Here is a 21,000-nt window from a genome sequence, read left to right as displayed (position 1 = left end):
CCTCCTATGGCTGGGCATGGTAATTGAGAGAGTGGTAGCCTCTCAGCTGCAGGTGGTCTTGGAGGAAACTGATTATCTAGAACCATTTCAAACTGGTTTTTGGGTGGGCTATGGAGTAGAGACTGTCTTGGTCGGCCTGATGGATTATCTCCAATTGGCAATTGACAGAGGAAGTGTGACTCTGTTGGTCCTTTTGGATCTCTCAGCGGCTTTCGATACTATCGACCATAGTATCCTTCTGGAACTTCTGAGGATGTTGGGGGGTGGGAGGCACTGTTTTACAGTGTTTCCGCTCCAATCCCTCAGACTGATTCCGGATGGTGTCAATTGGAGACTGTTGCTCTTCAAGATCTGAGCTTAAGTTTGGCATCCCTCAAGGCTCTGTACTTTCTCCAATGCTTTTTAACATCTACATGAAACCGCTGGGAAAGATCATCAGGGGCTTTGGAGCTGGGTATTACCAGTATGCTGAAGACACCCAGATCTACTTCTCCATGCCAACTACTTCAGGAGCTGGCATATCCTCTCTAAATGCCTGCCTGGAAGCAGCAATGGGATGGATGAGGGAGAATAAACTGAATCTGAATCCAGATAAGACAGAGATACTTATTGTGTGGGGTCAGAACTCGAGAGACGATCTTGATCTACATGTTTTAGATGGGGTCACATTTCCCCAAAAGGAAAAAGGTTTGTAGTCTGGGAGTGCTTCTTGATCCACACCTCTCCTTGGTTTCTCAAGTTAAGGCGGTGGCCAGAGGTGCTTTCTGTCAGCTCTGGCTGAAACGACTGCTGCGCCCGTTTCTTGAGATCAATGACCTCAAAACAGTGGTGCATTTGTTGGTAACCTCCAGACTGGACTTTTGTAATGCACTCTACGTGGGGGTGCCTTTATACATAGTCCGGAAACTCCAGCTGGTTCAGAATGCAGCAGCCAGGTTGGTCTCTGGGTCATCTCGGAGAGACCACGTTACTCCTTTACTGATGGAGATACACTGGCTGCCAGTAGGTTTCCGGGCAAAATACAGAGTGCTAGTTATAACTTATAAAGCCCTAAACGGCTTAGGTCCTGGGTATTTAAGAGACCGTCTTCTTCACTATGAGCCACACCGCTCATTGAGGTCATCAGAGGAGGTCTGTCTCCAGTTACCACTGACTCGTCTGGTGGCTACACAGAGACGGGCCTTCTCAGTTGCTGCCCCAAGATTGTGGAATGCACTCCCTGCTGAGATACGATCCTCCCCATCTCTGGCAATTTTAAAAAGACATCTGAAAACCCATCTTTTCACCCAAGCTTTCCCAGCTTTTTAAAACTGTCTGTTTTTAATTTTATGGCTGTTTTTAAATTGTTGCATTGTTTTAACTTTTATATGTGTTAATTGTTTTTATGTTAACCACCCAGAGATGAAAGTTTGGGCGGTATAGAAGCTTAATAAATAAATAAATAATAAATCAGCAACATCATGGCAGAAACAAGGGGGGGGGGAGTTGACCCATATTAGGCAGAATAAGAATACGAATGAAGAGTCCTGCTGTATCCCTAAGGCCCTATTTAGTCCACTATTCTGTTTCGCACAGTGGTCAACCACCCCACAACCTGGAGATCAAGGCAATACCCCTCTCCCAGAGTTGCTCCACAGCAACTAGTATTCACAAGTGTATGTCATAATCCCCAAGCCTGGATCCTCCTCATCTGAGATGGACCTTGAACCCGAGCACCCCTCATCTGACAAAGACCCCAAGCCTGACTCAGCCAAGATAGACCCTAAACCTGAGATAGACTCCAAAGACCTGGCTGAAGAAGCAGGACATGAGAGCCTCCTGCTCCAGTACTTGGGGGGCCCTGTATCTCTGGAACCTCCCCTTCATCCTGAGGATGCAACCTCCCCCTCTTCCTCCTCCTCCAGCTCAGAGGAATAAGCTGCAGCCATGCCTCAGCTATGCTATAGGCAGTCAATGACAAAGGAATAAGGCATGGCCACTTTAAGACTGCCACACTACAGACTAGGAGTCATGGCCAGAATTCACTTCCCTTGAAAAGGGTTCAGTCTGCTGCAGGTCCTTGCAGGCCTAAGCTTGTAGCCTGTTCCTTCCCTTGCTCTTGCATAGACCTGATCTCCTGGCTTCTGACCCTGGCTTTGACCGATCTGACTTGCCTACTCCTGTGTAGACCTGATCTCCTGCTTCCTGAACTTGCCTTGACTAGACCTGATTTTCCATTCCTCCTGTGCTGGACCTGACTTCCTGGCTTGTAACCTGACCTTGTTTTCTGCCTATCTCACTGCCTGGGCCTGCAAGACATGATAGCATAATGCCTTTCGATCTGGAAATAGCATACAGCCATCATGACAAGTAGTCATACCAGGCAAACAAATACTACAAATACAATGTGGACTGGAAAAATAAAAAACCAGTTTGCTGCAATCTGATTCCCTTCTTGCTGTCTCCTGTACATACACTGAGCGTATTCCCACGATCACTGGAAAGTGGACTAAGGGAGACTAGCCCACTTTCCAATGATTGTCGGAACCACTGAGCTTGAGCCCGGTGATTCCAAGGCGGCTAGCCCAACTAAATCCCCCTCCCCTCAAATGAGGTTAATGCAGTGAGCACTCTGTTAACCTTGTGGGTTTTTCTGCTCGTATGCTGCTGTGGCGCATGGCAACACAGGAGAAGACCCCTGACCAGAACGCTACAAGCAGCCTCCTGGTCTCAGGGGTCCCCCCGCTAGAATGCCCCGCACACTCTCATGGGGCATCCTGAGACTTCCGGGGGGCATGCAGCCCCCGATCCCCACAGCCCGTAGTCGTGTGGATGGCCAATTCAGCCACCCAGGGCTGCAGGCCCAATTGTCTGCATGGGAAGCCCAGTCAGGCACTTCACTCTAATTGTGTGGAGTGCCTCGTTGAGTCCTCCTCTCAGAATGATCAACTTGGGTTGCATGTATGGATTGCTTTTGTTTTGTTCTAATGCTAAACTTGTATAGTTGTACCTGTGCACTGATAAACACCACAGTAAAACAGACGCAGTGTGCCAAAAAGGGAAACGGCCCTTAAAAGGGCTTTGGAAGCACCCAGATCCTAAGATCATGAGGTGGAGTTTAGCCTCTGCTTAAGGGGGGTGGGGGAAGTTACCAAGATGTCTGATGTCTTTCTGCTAAGACACAAAGTCATAACCCCTAACCCCTGCTAACTGGGCAAAGAGGCACCTTTTTAAACATGGTAATTCTCTTTATTTGGCAGGGGGAGAGTAACTGGCCCTATCCACCCCCAGCACAGCATCCCTCCAGTTTCTTTTGCCGGTGGCTACCTTATGTTTCTTTTTAGATTGTGAGCCCTTTGGGGACAGGGATCCATCTTTCTTACTTTGTTGTTTCTCCATGTAAACAGCTTTGGAAACATTTGTTGAAAAGCAGTATATAAATATTTGCTGTTGTAAATTCAGTATATAAAAATAAAAAGGAAAAATACTCCAGTTATGACTGAATATACACATTGCAATGACTGAGAAGAGAGAAAGCAAGAGGCTTCAGTCCAGCCCAATATCACAAGAGCTATTAAATGTGAAAACAGATGTGCAGGGGCGGGGGGAAATCAAGGTCTACAAAAGTGTGACAGATCATGGGATGGTGTTCAGATTGTGTCATCTCCTCAAACAATTATCAGGAGTAGATAATGGTGGGGGGGCGGGGTTGCTGGTATGAGTGCACCCAAGAGGAGTATGCATACCAAAGGAAACAGGAAGCCCACTCACACTACAAGTAAGCCAATTTAGAAGATGTATTTCAGAGTACACTTTTGATAGATTACCATAGTGGTGCCATCACAGCTAGATTTGGCAAAGAGAGTAGTAGTTGCCAGTTTTATTTTTTCATGCTCTGATACATGATGGAGCAGATCATCACACTCTGGAAGACCTACAACTTCATGGAAGTGAGGAGTCATGATCCTGCCAATTATCTGTGATGTTAGAGCACTGAAACAACCCATCTCCAATCATCAGGCTAAAACATCAAAATCAAGGCACAACTTCTCCAGATCTGTCACATCACTCTGTGATGGCTTCACAACACTGGATGTTTGGCGAGATGTCTTTAGCTCACTTACTTGTTCTGTCCAATTGTACTGTTTGTACAATGCCCAAGCCAAAGGACCAATTATACAATACAACCTAACAATTCATACATAGCCCTAAACACGATCTTATATATGTTCTACATTAGCCACAGTTTATGCCTCTCAACCAGTATGCAGTGGTTGAGAGGCATATTGTGTGAACCAAGGTCTTCAATGCCATGGAGGTGGCAGGGGAAATGGAAAATCAGTCAAAATCTCCTCTCCATGGCTTACCGTGTGCAGAACCCACTAAGTACAGTTTCCCAATTATATCTGGTGGTCACAGAAATTCTCATTTCCAGAGTTCATGTACAATATTCAAGAACGTAGAAAGACATTTTTAAAAAAAATCTTGCCAAATGATGGCCTAGTCAACTAAACATTTTGCCTGAAGCCAGGAAATGTGATTTAAAATTCACTCCAGGCCACTGGGAAAGGCAGGGTGTTCCTAAATCAATACATTTCCAAACACAGGAAAGGGGAACTCATCTAGGAGAATTAAGGTATGCCAGAGCTCACTCTTCCTAATTAGTGATTTTTTTTTTGTTTTAGTTTAATGCAAAATAGTTCCTTGATTGATTCTTACAATGAGGATATTATCTGAACTTACTTCTCCAGTTACATAGAAGTCATTTTTCTGATAATCAGGAAACAGTTGGAAAAACTGAATAAGGGCACTGAAAGAGAGAAAGAACAGGTAAATACTTGCGCAGAGAGAAGCTCTGTAAAGCCTCACTGTGCTCATCAAAAAAAGAGCTCCTAGCAGTGGTGTAGTTAGAGCAGGGAGGGTCTGTGTTCATTCATTGAACATGGGTGGCCTCGCCCTCCACGGCACTACTGCTGTTGCCGCCCACTTGCCAGAGTTTCCATTGGACCTGGGAACTCGGTAGGAATAGAGGTGCACATGAGCCCTGTGTCTCCGTCAGGGCTTATCCTTGCCTTTCATTACCAGTGGGCTTTCTGGCCCAATAGAAGCAGGAAGGTACCATTTGGGCCATGAGCCCAGGTGGGTAGTGGTGAGTGAGGGGTGGGCAGCAAGCATTGGGTGGGGAAGGGGTGAGTGAGTGGCAGGCAGCAAGCAAAAGCAATGACCAGGCAGCAGCCGCAGCCAGCAGGGGAAGGAGGAGGGAACAGATGAGCGAAGTGACTCCCAGACCTTGGGGCAGCCTGTGTTCCAATGGACTCTGCTTCCTAGCTTATCCAACAACTGCATCTTCAAGGAACTGGAAGCAGGTTGCCATTGTACTCGTGAATGACCACATGAAAGTGAAGGAAGGATTGTGACTAAGAATAGGAAGTGAGGAAGAGTCAGATCAGGGGTCATAGAGTAAAGGCTGGTAGAACAGTTAAGGAGACCCTGACTCACTGTCTCGACTCCCAATGCCCCTAATGGTCATTAGGATAGTTGGTGCACAAAGTCAACGCACTGGAACTTCATCTCCAACATTTACAACCATATTAAGAGAAGTATGCCCAACTTCTGCACCTTGGCTAAAGGGATTATATATTCTGTATATCTGTCCTCCAGTTGCTAGCTTTAATCTGTGTAGAATAAACTGATCTCCCCTTCCTCACAATCTGGATTGTAAGAAGAGCGAAGGGTGCATTAGAAAAGTGAAACCTATAAAGAGAAAGCTGAAATTATTTTTCCGCACTATCTTTGATGAGCAGTGTGCAGCCTGCAGGGCTTGTGCAGGGAGAGCGGGCTGACCCACTCTACCCGCACAAGAGCATTTTGCTCCCTCCACCCTCGGGCAGCCAGATCAGCTGCCCACATGATTACCGGTACCATCATGGAGCTGGTAGGGACGGTGGCCATCTGGCCCCTCAAAGTCCCATCATGGCCCACGCGAGTGTGCGGGGCATTCTGGGGAGACCCCCATGTGAGAGGCTTATTTTGGCTTCCCAGTCGGGGGTCTACTTGTGAGTTGCTGCACTGTGAAGCCACACTGTGGTTTCTCACGATCCAAAAAACAGGGTTAGCAGAGCGCTCACTCAGCTAACCTCATTTAAGGGGAGGGCTACTTTGCCGGGCTAGCTGCTGTTGAACCACCGGGCTCACCCGCAAGCCCAGTGGTTCTCATGATGGGGGGAAACTGGGTTGGGCTCCCTTAGCCTCAATGGGTGTTTTACTACAAAAAGTTTGAAAGCAGTCCAGAAGGTGTCAGCAGTAGTACATATCGGGTGTGTTTAAGACAATTTCCAAAGACAACATAAAATTCAACTTGCATTGATTTATTTACCTGTATAAATCTCTTCCAACATCATCTTGGTTCACTGCATATCCTTTATCATCTGTAAAACTAAAGCCAGTTCCAACCTGATAGTAAGGGAGAATATATGATATATGAGAAAAAAATAGCTTCCAACTCTTTGCCGCTGTTTTCCCCATCAAGCAAAATGATATTCTGTTAGGTATATGGTTACTCCTACACTTGTAAATTGTGTTAAAATCTGTTTTTGCACTTAGCCCATTAAAAAGAACTGCATTTCCCCCAATTTACTTCCTAAGCAACTTTTCTTTCATAGCTAGGATTATTCTATCATAGTGTTCCAAGGGTCAGGAATGTCAGTGATGTTACAACTTTTCAACAAACAAGGCAAACGGAGCCTCTATATTTGTCTTCTCAAATGTGGAAAAAGGAAAATCTATTTCAAGTCCTCCCTTTAAAAAAAAAAAAAAGTTTTCTAATGGCCACTGGCAATTTCTCTACTGAGATCTCAGAGTACATCCTTTAGATTGTAACTAAATACATTCCAGAATCACATCAAAAGAAGTGAAGAGAGAATTGAGTGTTATACTGAAATTAGTGCACAATCATATAGAATTGGAACTATGGAACGACACATGTCCAACCTGGTACAAAATACTCAATTACAGCAAATAAAGGAGCCATGTGTATGTGTGTCTGCATGAATGCAAGTATCACAGCTGGATGCACAGCTTATTTCAGTGGCTTTAAGACCAAACAAGATAAAACATACATCCATGTGTTCCTATCCTCTGGCCTGTGGTCAGCCTCTGGACTCTGAAGCTGAGTCCAGAGGTTGAGAGTTGAGGAATGGTAGCAGGAACTTTTATTTACCCTCTCTCCTCCAGCCATTTTCTACTAAAAATCCCTTTCCACACTGACCTAGTGTGGAACAATTGGGAGAAATTTTAAGTTTAAACAGCTCGGGGGGGAAATGGTCAGACAGGTCTCACTGGGAATGTATAATCATTATAGCAATAGCAATAGCAATAGCACTTACATTTATATACCACTCTATAGCCGGAGCTCTCTAAGCGGTTTACAATGATTTTAGCATATTGCCCCCAACATTCTGGGTACTCATTTTACCAACCTCGGAAGGATGGAAGGCTGAGTCAACCTTGAGCCCCTGGTCAGGATCGAACTGTAACATATAATCACTTACTGCACAATAGAAGCATTTATTGTATGATGCTAACCTATGCATTTCAGGCCAAGCACAAATCACTTGCCACTAGAAGACTATTCTTCTCAAGGACCACCTACTTCCACATGAACCTGTCCAAATTCTAAGAACATCTTTTAAGGCTCTTTTCTGGGTGTACTCACCTTCAAAGTTTAGGCAGGAAGTGATAAGAAAAAAAGGTCTTTTCTGTTCTGACACCCTGTCTTTGGATTGATTTCCCCAAAGTTTGCCTGAAGCTCTGCCTTATATAGTTTTAGCGCAAGGTGGAGCCTTTTTTTTTTTAAGGGAATCACAACAATTAGAAGGGAATAGCAAGTTCTTTAAAGCTTATACGTTTATTTTTGTCATATTTTTAACAGATACATTTGTTCTACAATATATATCATATGCAATTTTAACTCACTGGATTGTCAATATAGAGCATGGAAAACTTTGATGTCCAAGCAAACTTTCTTTCAGACACTATCAAATGAAAAGAAATCAGAAGTAAGTCACTACAACTTTCATTATCATCATAACAAAAATAATGTAAGATGCTACCATGAGGAACTTTGACACATCAAAAACAGATATGCATATCAGTCCCATGAGAAAGCAAGGTTGACTTGCGAAGGTCACTCAGTAAGTTCATATCCAAGGGATCAGACTCTACATCTTGAGTCCACTGTCCAGCAAAACATATAGCCAGTTCAGATGTCACACAGAACCATGGCCTGATGTCACACAGAACCATTACATGATGTCTCCAAGTCTCAAGTCTTCACTTCCCTATCTAAATGACCTGCCAAAGAATTCTATTTCTGATTTGGGTAGAATGAAACTGAAATTAGTGGTGATATGTCATACAGCTGATCTTGGTTTATTCTAACTTAGACATGAATCCAAGATTTGAAATGGATACACAAGCACTTTTTCTATTTATGTATAGGAGTATATACATTGAAACGGTTATTGGGCCAAGCTTCCATCACTACCACGGTGTATTAGCAAATGAACCTTAGCAATAACATAAAAAAGATTTCATTCCAGGATGCTGAATGGGTTCAGAATTACCCAGCACACAGTAATGCCATTACTGGTTTTAGGGTGTTAAACATTAAACTGGCCTTCTTTGTAAGATTTTCATATGGCCCTGCATTGCTTGCCAAGACAACAAAAGTACTTCAGAAATATGTTAATGTCTAGTAAATTTGTAAAAGGAATGGCATAATATATTGCTCAAGTAAGGATTTGAAAGATATTATTTTTAGCCAGTATTGCCAGACACATACTAAGTCTGATAATGATATAGTACAGACATAGTTGCAGAGCATAAGAGCTGTTTATGGCCATTACACAACCAGGACAAGCTACAAAACATACACACCCTTGGTATAACTGGGCATTCTCTAAATTATTCTTATACACTTTCTTGTCTATACTTGCTCAGAAGAGGAATTGCACATTCTCCAATTACACAATTTTCACTCGGCAGCAGCAATGTTTATTTTTACTAGATATTCTATATCTTTTTAAGTGGGTTAACTAACACCATAACTTTTTCCATCTCATTGATGGAAAGTCAAATCTTTAAAATAAAAGGTTCACCTCTAAAAAAATGGCTGAAATCCAGACTAATGCAGTGCTGGCACTAAAAATAGGGGGCAATATTTACCAATCTCCCCTTCCCACTGAAATGTACTGTGGCCCCCCAAAATATGCCCCTGATGATTGTGCAACCCTCAGGGTCATATTTTTGGGAGACACAGCACACTTGAAAGGGAAGGGGAGAGCAAAAACCAGCTTTCCCCCAGCTCCAATATTGAATTAGATTGGATATCGTCCACTGTTATTTCTGAAATGTAAAATAAATTACTTTGTCCTACTTATGGAAATAACTTCAAAAATGCTCAAATGAATAGCATAAAAAAGGAACTCTGTTCTAAATGCAAAATTATCTCAGCATGATAAGCTAATTAGTTCAGGATCAAATAACAGTGATACATATGCTGGTAACCTCCAGACTTGACTTCTGCAATGACCTCTATGTGGGGCTGCCTTTGTACGTAGTCCGGAAACTCCAGTTGGTACAGAATGAGGCGGCCAGGTTGGTCTCTGGTTCATCTCAGAGAGACCATGTTACTCCTTTGCCGATAGAGTTACACTGGCTGCCAATAGGTTTCCGGGCAAAATACAAGGTGCTGGTTATAACCTATAAAGCCCTAAATGGCTTGGTCCCTGGGTATTTAAGAGAGCTTCATCATGAGCCCCACCACCCATTGAGGTCACCTGGAGAGGTCCATCTCCAATAGCCACCAGCTCAGCGGGTGGCCACACGTTGGACAGGCCTTCTCGGTTGCTGCCCCGAGATTGTGGAATGGCTCCCTATTCAAATTTGATCCTCCCCATTTCTGACAAGTTTTAAAAAGCATTTGAAAACCCACCTCTTCACCCAAGCTTTTTCAGTTTTTTAAATTTTTTTTAGGTTTTATTCTGTGTGTGATTTTAAATTATCTAAATTGTTTTAAGTTTCTGTATATGTTTTTAACTTATTTTCATGTTATTGTTAACCACCCAGAAACGAAAGTTTGGGATGGTGTACAAATCTGATAAATAAATAATTAAGTGTATAATACAGATATACTGTTTTGTAGATATTCTATTATGGGACTGTGATTTATAACAATATAAAAATACTAGCCAACCCTGCACAGAGCATCTGTGTGCTCTTTGGGGCCAGCTACCTCTCCCCACCCCACACCTTCTGCCCCCGTCTCCAGCCGGCCCGTGTCGGGCCCAGGCTGCCGGACTGAGTGCCATCGCCGGGGCCAGGCCCACCACCGCCTCGCCTCCATGGCCGGGCCTGTCACAGCAACCAATTCCCCTGGGTGTGCCTCAGCCAATCAGGCACCTCCGCCGCCCAGCCAATCAGCTGGGCGCCGGGACGCACATTCCAGGGCTCACCCAGGAGAATTAAATATATAGATAGTGCTATAGTATTTACATCTTGTAGAAACCTTTTAAAGCAGAATAAAATAAATGACACTTGCATGTGTGATTCTTGTTGACAACATATGGTCCATGTTCAACGAAAAGGCCAAACATGGATGTTCCTCCAGGACCGCCTTGGAGCCAAAGGAGAACAGGAGCATTCTCAGGCTGTACCTGCAGACCAATAGAAACTAAAATTATCCTGATAAAGTTGAGAAAATTGATTTCAAATAAACAATGAAAAATAAGTGCCACCACTTTCTTTATTGCCTTATTAATATAAAACCTTTCCATCTGCTTAGGAATGTGGCGGCAAAGCTCAATTGTTAGGGTAGGAGCTAATCAACCCACTCCAGAAAGTAAACACCCAGGGTTGTACAATATACAGCCAAATAAGGTGGGAGTCTGATAGCTAATCACTCTTACTCCAGAAGCTAACAACTTCAGTTTTCTACAATACAGAACCAAATACTTCTGAACAATTTCAACACATCCAGTATTTCAGCACACCTTCTCAACAATCATCCTCAAAAATAAATAAATAAACAAACAAACAAACTAAAGACATGCGAGACAGATGATTGTAATGCCCATTTTAGAGGTAGAGAACTGATGCAAGGCACCTACTGCCTTCCCATGTGCAGTTGCATTTACTTAATCCCATGGAAGCCAATTATCTTAATCATGAACAGTTGACCAAAGAATTACAATCAGTGATTTGCATAAGGCACCTAAGAAGACTATAACTACAGTAAAATTTGAGCCCAACTCTAAGTCCAGGATACCACATTAGTGGTTTTCAGTATTTTAAGATCTCAAACGAAAATCCTAGAGAGAAAACAAAAGAGAATTGCAGCCATCGGGAGTTGGCAACTAGACAACTATGCAGACAGTGAGGCTATTCTCATGGTGGGGGAAGGAGCCCAGCCCAGCTTTTCCCCCATCGTGAGAACCACATGGCTTGTGGGCAAGCCCAGTGGTTCTCTGGCGACTAGCCCTCCAAAGAAGCCCTCCGCTTAACCCAGATTAAGTGCTTGCTCTGCTATCCCGGGCTTTCTGGTCGTGTGCCACTGTGGCACAGCTTCACGCCGCAGTGACACACAAGGAGACCCTTGCCGGAGGCTGAAAAAAGCCTCCCGGTCCAGGGGGTCTCCCCAAGATGCCAGGCAGCCCCCAATCCCCGCTGCCCCGACCAGCTCCATGATGGAGCTGGTAATCATGTGGGCGGCCGATTGGCTGCCCGGGGACAGCTTGGCGATTGTCTGCAGGAGGAGTAAGTTAACCCGCTCTCCACACAGACCAACCAGAAGCTCTTCTCACTGATCATGAGACGAGCTTCAGTGAGGTTGTTCATGTGACTGGGCAAGCAGGGTGGCAGGCAGGTGGGGAAGGCTGGTTGAACTCCCCTTCTCCCCCAGACAAGCATTTTATTGTTGCTAGGAGTGCATTGCGCTCCCAGATGATCCATGCTACGTGGTGCAGCACGGAGCTCCGGAGACTAGGACGACACATCTCAGCCTCTGGATATCCCACAATGCACTGCACAGCATGTGCAATTCATTGGGAGATTCCCCCAGGAGACAAGTGCTCTAGGTGCCCATCTCTGAGTCCACTGGGGCTGAATATAGCCCCAAGAAACACCTGATCCCGGAGCCCAGGTTAAGGGCCTGCTCAAGCCCTTAACCCTGGCTAAGAGCCACATTTAAAAGCTGGGCTAGTAGTGCTGCCCTGTCGGGATCGGGCCCAATCCAGGCTGGGCTTCCCTACCCTGGGTTAGGGTATGCATGAGAACAGCCTCATTATGCTGAGTGAACTCTAGTGCGACCTCCTCCATATGTGCCTTCAGCAAAACATCTGAAAGCCTGTTTGCACTCATGTAGATTCTTTCAGGTGAGTTGCTGAATGCACGTAGGAAGGAAGGCAGGCAGAAAGGGCCAGTGGACATGACCCCACTCCCTTCTGCCAAGCATTCACTGCATGCCTGCACAGTCTCAACATCTTGTATGGGCAATGAAAAGAAAGCTTCACACTTTAAATAGAGTGGTAAAGGGAAAGTAAGTAGAGGCAACCTACACATACAGAACTGGGTGATGCAGTTGTTGATTGTACCAGACTATAGATGGGAGAATCCCATATCTGAATACTCCCATGAAAAACTCTCCCTGCTCATAGAAGAATAGCATGGCAGAATGAAAGCTAGCTAAAACATGCACTTAATCTCTGACCACCCCTTCTGGACTTACACATTTATTCACTCTTTATCCAACAGTATAATGAAATCTTAATCAATCTGAATCGCTCCTTCCTCATTTCTCTCTTCTTACCATACCCAGTTTCCTTCTGTTTTTGGTTCTTGCACTGAATGAGGCTGGCTGGCTGAATGAGTTGTGAAAACCTGTTCAGGGACTCATCTAAACAAAGTAGATCTATTGCTGCCACTGGTTTTTCCTCTCTGGCATCTGTTGTATGAAATGGATGGCATTTTTCAAGTAATAAGTCTAGGACGGTGACAGAAATATTAAACATAGGAACAGCTCAGTTGCTACCAGAGCATCTGGGATTAATGAGTACTCTTAACAAAACAGTACATCCTTTACTTGGAAATGGAGCAGGTGCTTTTATGCAAAGCAATGTTTTCTCTTTCCCACGATACTTCCGAATTTACGTCATGTTAATAAACACTTTGAAAGGTAAAGCAAATTAGGCTTATTGGCTTAAGAATTAATCTACTTAATTCAAGCATATTGTTTTGAGATTTCACATTTTTAGTATTTTTCTGGAAAGAGTTCCTGCAGAGACCCAGTAGGATGCTATTCTTGGTCTGTGCCTGTAAAATATTTTGAAGACACATCAATTATTCATTCCAAAGCTTGTTTAAATCCCCTTCAGTTTAGAGACATCTGGGCCAACTGGTGTAAGTCGATCAATATTGGTTCACTAAACAGAAAACATTTGTTCATTTGTCACTCAGGCAACCAGCTGCAATAAAAGTAAGTTTCACAAAACTCATTTCTTTCTGTTCAGTAAGGAACCACATTATGCCAGCTTAAACTAATGGCCCAGGTGGTCTACGAATGAAAATCTTAATGAGCGAAGGGTCCTGAATTCACATTCTCAAGAGGTCCTCTGAATGAGCTTTCCGAGCTCTGCTACCAAAAAACCCCACACATTTCAAATACAGATATTGGTATCAACCTGTATATGCCTATATGTTGTCTTGGTGCAGATTTATAAATGGGAGAGAAGCTACTTTAAGTGGCGCAGTGGGGAAATGCTTGACTAACAAGCAGAAGGTTGCTGGTTCGAATCCCCGCTGGTATGTTTCCCAAACTATGGGAAACACCTATATCGGGAAACACCAAACTATGGGAAACACCTATATGTTTCCCAAACTATGGGAAACACCTATATCGGGCAGCAGCGATACAGGAAGACGCTGAAAGGCATAATCTCATACTATGTGGGAGGAGGCAATGGTAAACCCCTCCTGTATTCTACCAAAGACAACCACAGGGCTCTGTGGGCACCAGGAGTTGAAATAAACTTGACGGCACACTTTACCTTTAAATGGGAAAGAAGCAAAGCATTTGTTATAACACTGGGCAGTGCAACAGGACAAGGGTCAGAAGCAGCTCTCCCCACAGGAGATGCAGTGCTCCCTAAGGCACTAGAGAAAGAGAAAGGGAAGGGAACAAAGGGCAGGTTCCCACATAGCATGGAACCTACTTGTGATCTCAGCTATAGGGATGTGCACGAACTGGAAGTGCGCAGGGGTGCCTGGCTGAGGGGACGGGGCGGCAGGGAGGTATGCTGCTACCCCGGCAGGGTCTTTACAAATGGAGCACCAGTGGGGGGGGGAAGTGGAGGGAGGGCTAAGTACACCCGCCCCCACCCTTAAAGTTGCCCCACCCCCACCTTCGAACTGGCCCCTGCTGGTTCCATGCACATCCCTACTCAGTTACCCAGTTGTCTGATTGTGTGAACAAGCCCTACAGCAGGAACTGCATGTTCTCTCAGGAAACCTAGATGTATAACCAATAATTGAAGTTGGCTTGTCACCCCTAATAGTGCCCCCGCCTTAGTTTTGCACTACTTCTGAACCCACACTCTTCATCAACCTCTAGTTTGTTCTAGGCAAGTCAGCCCCATTTGCAATCGGGTACAGTGGCTGCATAACAGATGATGTAAGGAAGGCTTGACAGTCAAAGGGCAGTACACAAAGGCAGGCTGGATAGCATCCAGGGCCTCGCTGGGAAGGGCAGAAAGGAGTTAACCTCTGGCTTAACTCAGCTGCTTCCAACACACTGAGAGATGAGGCTGTCTGCTACACCAATTTCAGGTTCCAACTATAACTTGGGCTGCTTGGACCACAGGTTCCCCATTATATGTGAACTCGTCCAAAGAAAAACAATGTTCAAAAGGGTTACATACTGTGAGAGAAGATGGAGGGCTATTCTGGCAAGTCATTAGGCATGATACTGCCTTGGTCATGTTTGCTCAAGTTACTTCAGCAATAGCTGCAAAGTGCTAAAGTCTGGGCTTCAGAGGAGCTTAGTAGCCAATCCAGTCATCTGGGGCACATCCCTCAAGCCCATCCCCGTAAATGGCCCATTTAGCAGCACAAAAAAGAAAACTCTGCACTTGTAGATGAAAAATTATTATGATCTTTAAAATAAAAGTTTCCAAATCCAAAAGTGTGTTGGCATCATAACTGCCAGCTTGCAGGCAAATTCCTTCAGATCACTTGGGGAGTCCCTTCTCTATTGAGGTAGGTGGTAAAATAACTCTAAGCTTCTGGCAAGAAGAGAAAACAACTGTATTTGTCCAGGTGTTGTGCTAGAAGTTGATGAAGAGTGTGGGTTCAGAAGTAGTGCAAAACTAAGGTGGTTTTATTTACTTTCTGCTTTTACTATTATTAAATAAGTCTTTTGCTTAGTACTCTTAACTGTCTCTTCTTTGTTTTAATTATTGCTGTGTTTCTATTTTGATATACTGTATGTCATTGCTCTATTTTGTGAGCTACCTTGAAATGTATGATAAATTAAAGCTCATCGCATTTTTTGATGCTGTAACTGTGCTAGGAATGTTCCTTCCTTAGTTCTTCTGTAGTCCTCTTCCCCTTTTTCCTTGCAACATGCTCTGCATAGCAACCCTCTCTTGTACTAGCTTCAAGATAAGGGGGCTCCTGAGGCAAAGAAAAAATAATTACACATTGAAACTGGCATATGTAGACCTTCAGTTCTCGAGGCTCTTTCTACATATGCATTTATCAAAGGCCAAAGCAGATGAGCTATTTGAAAACACTCAGATTATTCCATAGTGACCTTATCATCATAAGGAAAACAGGAAAGCTGGATCAAATCAGAAACATTCACAGCGTTCTGGGGTGGCCATAGCCTTGAGACTAAGTACATACAGTAAAGGTCACACAATGCTTTGTTGCCTAAGTGATTAGCATGCTAAATTATCTATAGTGAAGGCCAATAACCAGATCCACTAATTTGTCTCTTTGTGAATAGATCCCAAAAGGAAATTTAACATAATCCTTAAGATCACCATTATCTATGCGCTGGAGTCATATTACATGACACTTAAGAACTCTTACCTTGCAAATACTTTTTTTGTGACTGTGTCATAACCGGTGGTGTGATGCAGCTTAGGGCAGCTTCACATGTTAAGTAAAATTACCTTCCCTATATATTTCTAATAAATAATAAAGAACTAGAGCATCAGTGTTGGGAAGAGACACTGCAGGATTTAAAAGCAGTATTAAAGTAAGATAATCACTAGGAAACATATAGACTAAGGATGTGTGCATGCCAAACAACACTGTATGCATGCAACAGAGGAGGGTCAATTTCCCACCAGTCCCTTCTCTCTGCAGCTCCCTGCCCCTCCTGAAAACATGTCCCTGAGGGCTGCAGGAACCTTAGGAACATCTTTTCAAGAGACAGAGTGCTGCAGAAGGAAGGGAGGGTTGCTAAAAATCACCCCTTCCCCACCACACATGAAAAAACTTTATACAGCACACACAACTTTCCACTGGATGTCAACCAGTGTGTCAAAGTGATCAACAATGTATTTTAAAAGAACAAAGGGTGGGTTTGCTGATTACTGTGTTAGAATACAGGCAATTTCTCAAGTTAACATTTGAAAGTAAATATTAATAGGGTGCTTGATGGGTGGTCGACCTGTGCTTCATCTCACTTCTGTCCCAGACTAATGGTCAACTTAATCTGTCTTCACCACAATTCCCTTTCAATGCACACACAGGGATCCCATCTCTGTTGGACTAAGACAGAGGTTGGCAACCTTCCAGAAGGAGTGTGCCAAGTCTTCATTATTCACTCTGATTCAAAGTTTTATGTGGTAATACATAATGTTTAGATTCTAACCCTAAACACACACGGCCCACAAGAGAGGTTGCCCTTCTTCCCTGTGCCCTCGATTTTAATTATCAAAATTTAAAACCACCCCTGGAGCTAGCTAAGTGTCATTAATCAGACTAGCAGTGTGAGTGTCACTCAAACATTTTTGGTGCCACTTTTAGCATGTGCACTATAGGTTGCTGACTCTTGGTCACCCTTTGCTACTCTTAGCATCTTATTTAGTAAATGACATAGCACATGTGAATACAATCCTCTGATGTCCCCCTTCACACACAGATACAATACAGTTGATTATTTGCCTTGTGGTTGCTATTGTTAAACCACATGTACTATCTGCAGTGTTCAACCACAAGACAACATGACTTAACAAGACTCGGTTCACTCCGTATTTCTGACTGGTTGTGGTCAAACTTAAACTGTTTAGCCAAACAGTAGAGATTAATAGCTCCCCAAATGATGTAACTGCCTTACAGTAAATTTATATTTTATGCTATATTTTTTATTATATATATTATATTTTATGCTATAAATTTATACAGTAAATTTATAGCAGACACTATATGGTAAAGAGTCAACTACATCCACTTAGGTACAATTGCTGATCATGGAGTTCACCTCTGGACTGAAGCAATGTTGGCACAGAACACTGGGTTCCAATTTCAACAAATACAAGTGAAGGTTTTTAAAACTACCTTTAAAAGCTTAATCCAGGAGTATTTCAAATAGACCAACCTGAGCCGGAAAGAACCAGAAGAAAAGGTTGCTGTTGTGTGTTTTGTTGACTGTGAGATACCCTGAATAGCTCTTCACATTGGCTCCTGGAAGAGGGCCCACAAGACTTAATTGCCTTCCTACAGAATGACAAAGCAACAAATCAAACTGAAGGATGAGAAGGAGAATGTGAAATTTAAAAAGAGTTTTAAAGTTCAGAGGCATGTGTCAAGACACAGCAGAAAGGGTTCAGTCAGTAATTCTGCATAAGACACACAGAAGAGATTTAACAATTTGGAAATAATTATTGAAAAACAGACATTACCTTACTAAACAATTAGCCCTACAATTTGTGAATAATAAACAGGAAATCTTGACAATATTGATAACTGAAAGGTCTCTCTTGATATATTCATCCTATTCTGACTACAGTAGTTTTTTACCCCTGACTAAATATAATTGTCATAGGAACATAGGAAGCTGCCATATACTGAGTCAGACCGTAGGTCCATCTAGCTCAGCACTGTCTACACAGAGTGGCAGTGGCTTTTCCAAGGTTGCAGGCAAGAATCTCTCTCAGCACTATTTTGGAGATGCCAGGGAGAGAACTTGGAACCCAGATGCTGTTTCCAGAGCAGCTCCATCCCCTAAGGGGAATATCTTGCAGTGCTTACACATCAAGTCTCCCATTCATTTGCAACCAGGGTAGACCCTGCTTAACTAAGAGGACAAGTCATGCTTGCTACCACAAGACCAGCTATCATCTCTTGGAATGTCTTAGAATATTCTTGTCTGTCACATGCAGATCCTCACAAATAAGTCATTACACTTTTATTTCTACTGCATGCAGCTTTATATAAGCGTCTTCAGACATTAAGCGGGGGGGCTGTATTTGCATACAGAGTCTCAAAAGTGTACCTGCAAATCCTTCCAGAGTGCTGACACAGAAATATTACCCCTATGCTGTCCACAAATACAGTGTTTTTCTGAAGAGATAACCACTTAATTGAGGACAGATTATTTCTGTGATCAGAAGTCTGGGGTCCCCCAGCCTTCTAATCATGGAAAGAATCTGTCCAGTCACAGGGTCTGACTCTTCAGAGGGGAGGCTCCAAAGGCATCATCACTGAGATGGGGCTTCAAGATGCACTCTCAGGACACTGCATGTGAGTAGAGCACCCCCCCTTTTTAATGTCTGAATAAGGCTATGGAGGAAAGGGCCCCTGTCCTGAAGGCTTACAATCTACAAATGACATATAGGGTTTGGATGATACATCTGCCAGCCCTCAGAATCACATGGGGGAATTGCATCTACATGCATATTACTCTGCTGTATAATCTGTGGGAGGCAGTTCACCCAAACTACCTCTCACTACATAAGAACAGTCCTGCTGGTTCAGGCCAAGGCCCATCCAGTCCAGCATCCTGTTTCACACAGTGGTCCACCAGATGCCTCTGAGAAGCCCACAGGCAAGAGGTGATGGCATGCCCTAACAAACTACTCCATACACAATTATGCAACAGAACACCAGAGCCCCTGGTGGCGCAGTGGTAAAACTGCCGCCCTGTAACCAGAAGGTTACAAGTTCGATCCTGACCAGGGGCTCAAGGTTGACTCAGCCTTCCATCCTTCCGAGGTCGGTAAAATGAGTACCCAGAATGTTGGGGGCAATATGCTAAATCATTGTAAACCGCTTAGAAAGCTTCGGCTATAAAGCGGTATATAAATGTAAGTGCTATTGCTAAGTGCTATTGCTAACAACAGTGTAGCAGTGGGGCTGGGGGGCTGGATAGACATGTGCTCATATGCTCCTCAATGTGAGTCCAAGTGGCTGGCCGATGTGCTACTTGAACTAATCCACTGTATAAGTTTTAAGACTGTGAGCCTTTGGGATGGGGGCCTGTCTTCTCCTCTCTAAGTATAATAAATGACTCTCTTAGGATAATGTAAAAATATAGATCCATTGTAACTAATTACAATTTCCTCAAGAAATACTGAACAGCTTAACAAAGTATTATAAGATTGTTAGTTATTTACCTCACTCAGTGTAGTGAACATTTTCAAAGTCATTATGTCTGGTATTTTGACTATGTTTGGGGGCGGGGGGATAAAATTTGTGCAAGTCCAACTTCCACTGCAGATTGTCAGCTTATAATAAGCAAACCATATATTCTCATGTAGTGGCTTAGACTGAAATGAGCACAGTTTACCTCCTCTCTCCCATAAACAATCATACTTGCTTGAAACTACTGTGAAAATTTGTCCACATCATATCATGCTTTAAATTTCAGGTATAAAGACTTCTCAATTTAATCCAATCAGGAGTGCCACACTTGCTATATGGGTCAGTGAGTGCACATAATGCTTTTTATCAATCTTTGTGCTGACAGGAAGAAAGGAGGACATGAGGAAATGAGTTACTTCCTAGGATGATCAGTGAATAAAAGGAGTACAGCAAATGCTGGGTAACAAGTATATCTAACTATAGATATTGGTTCAATTTTTTCTTGACCAAAGGAACTTCACTTCAGAAGCAACACAGAGTCATATGGCAAAGAAATGCAAGAAAAATGGGTTCATCAACTACATTTTTAGTACAGGTCGGAACATGTGTCTGTAGTACATCCAGACAATAGTAGAAAGATGATAAATTAAATTCATTTGCTCAATACTGACTACATTCAAGCAAACTTCCAATAGGAAGTAATATAAGAATGTTAAAAATGCACCTTCTAATCCACTGCTCTGAAGAAGAGACAGCTACTACGATCTACTACTATACTAAGGGAACATTGAAAAAAACTATTTTTCCCTGCATATTTTAAGTGTGCAGACTCACTAAGTTTCCAGAGCTACTTTTACCTTCCTCAGTTTTGCCACTCTCAATATAAGGTGTCAGAAACAGTGGTTGCCCAGGGTCTCCTTCCGATGGCACAGAGTACTTTATCCTTTCAAACATCCTTCGAAACACACTGAATCGCTGATAGGTACTGCCTAGTTTCAAGGTCAAGCTCAGACTCAGCAAAGCCAGCAAAAAGGTTATCTTGCCCATCTTTTCATTTAACTATCCTGGAAGAAAGGAGACAAAACAGTTTCAGACCAAATTAAAATTGGTTGCTGCCTCGTAAAAATCACCCCACCCCGCCCCAAGTAGTAATTCAAATATGTTATATAGCATCTACTATTGTAAAACAAATTACTTGATAAACTTCCCTGGCCTGGGCTCCTCCACTCCTGCCCCCACCCAGAGCATATGGGTCTTTAAATCATTGTCCTACATGTGCAAACCAGGCCTAACTCAGCTAGGAACGAATACTAGCAGATGGGATGGAAAATTTCAGGGTTTCACTTTTTCCTCGTCAAGCCCAGCAATTCCAAG

At 43.4% G+C, this 21,000-nt stretch overlaps 1 protein-coding gene across 2 annotated transcripts in view; it reads right to left on the bottom strand.

Moving 5' to 3' along the window:
* CPVL (carboxypeptidase vitellogenic like) overlaps nt 1-21,000 on the bottom strand; it is a 77,268-nt gene that overhangs the window by 43,487 nt on the left and 12,781 nt on the right. For both annotated transcript variants that reach the window (XM_053264929.1, XM_053264930.1), the window contains exons 2-7: nt 20,484-20,690; nt 17,642-17,760; nt 10,580-10,694; nt 7,954-8,012; nt 6,356-6,432; nt 4,723-4,789 (exon numbers count right to left, since the gene is read on the bottom strand). In XM_053264929.1, coding sequence (XP_053120904.1) covers nt 4,723-4,789; nt 6,356-6,432; nt 7,954-8,012; nt 10,580-10,694; nt 17,642-17,760; nt 20,484-20,673 — 627 coding nt within the window. In that variant the 5' untranslated portion in view covers nt 20,674-20,690. The remainder of the gene's footprint in view (nt 1-4,722; nt 4,790-6,355; nt 6,433-7,953; nt 8,013-10,579; nt 10,695-17,641; nt 17,761-20,483; nt 20,691-21,000) is intronic.

Source organism: Hemicordylus capensis, chromosome 6 (assembly GCF_027244095.1).
Source record: "Hemicordylus capensis ecotype Gifberg chromosome 6, rHemCap1.1.pri, whole genome shotgun sequence".
In the NCBI taxonomy this organism is placed as follows: Eukaryota; Metazoa; Chordata; class Lepidosauria; order Squamata; family Cordylidae; genus Hemicordylus; species Hemicordylus capensis.
This window is presented reverse-complemented; position numbering and strand designations above follow the sequence as displayed.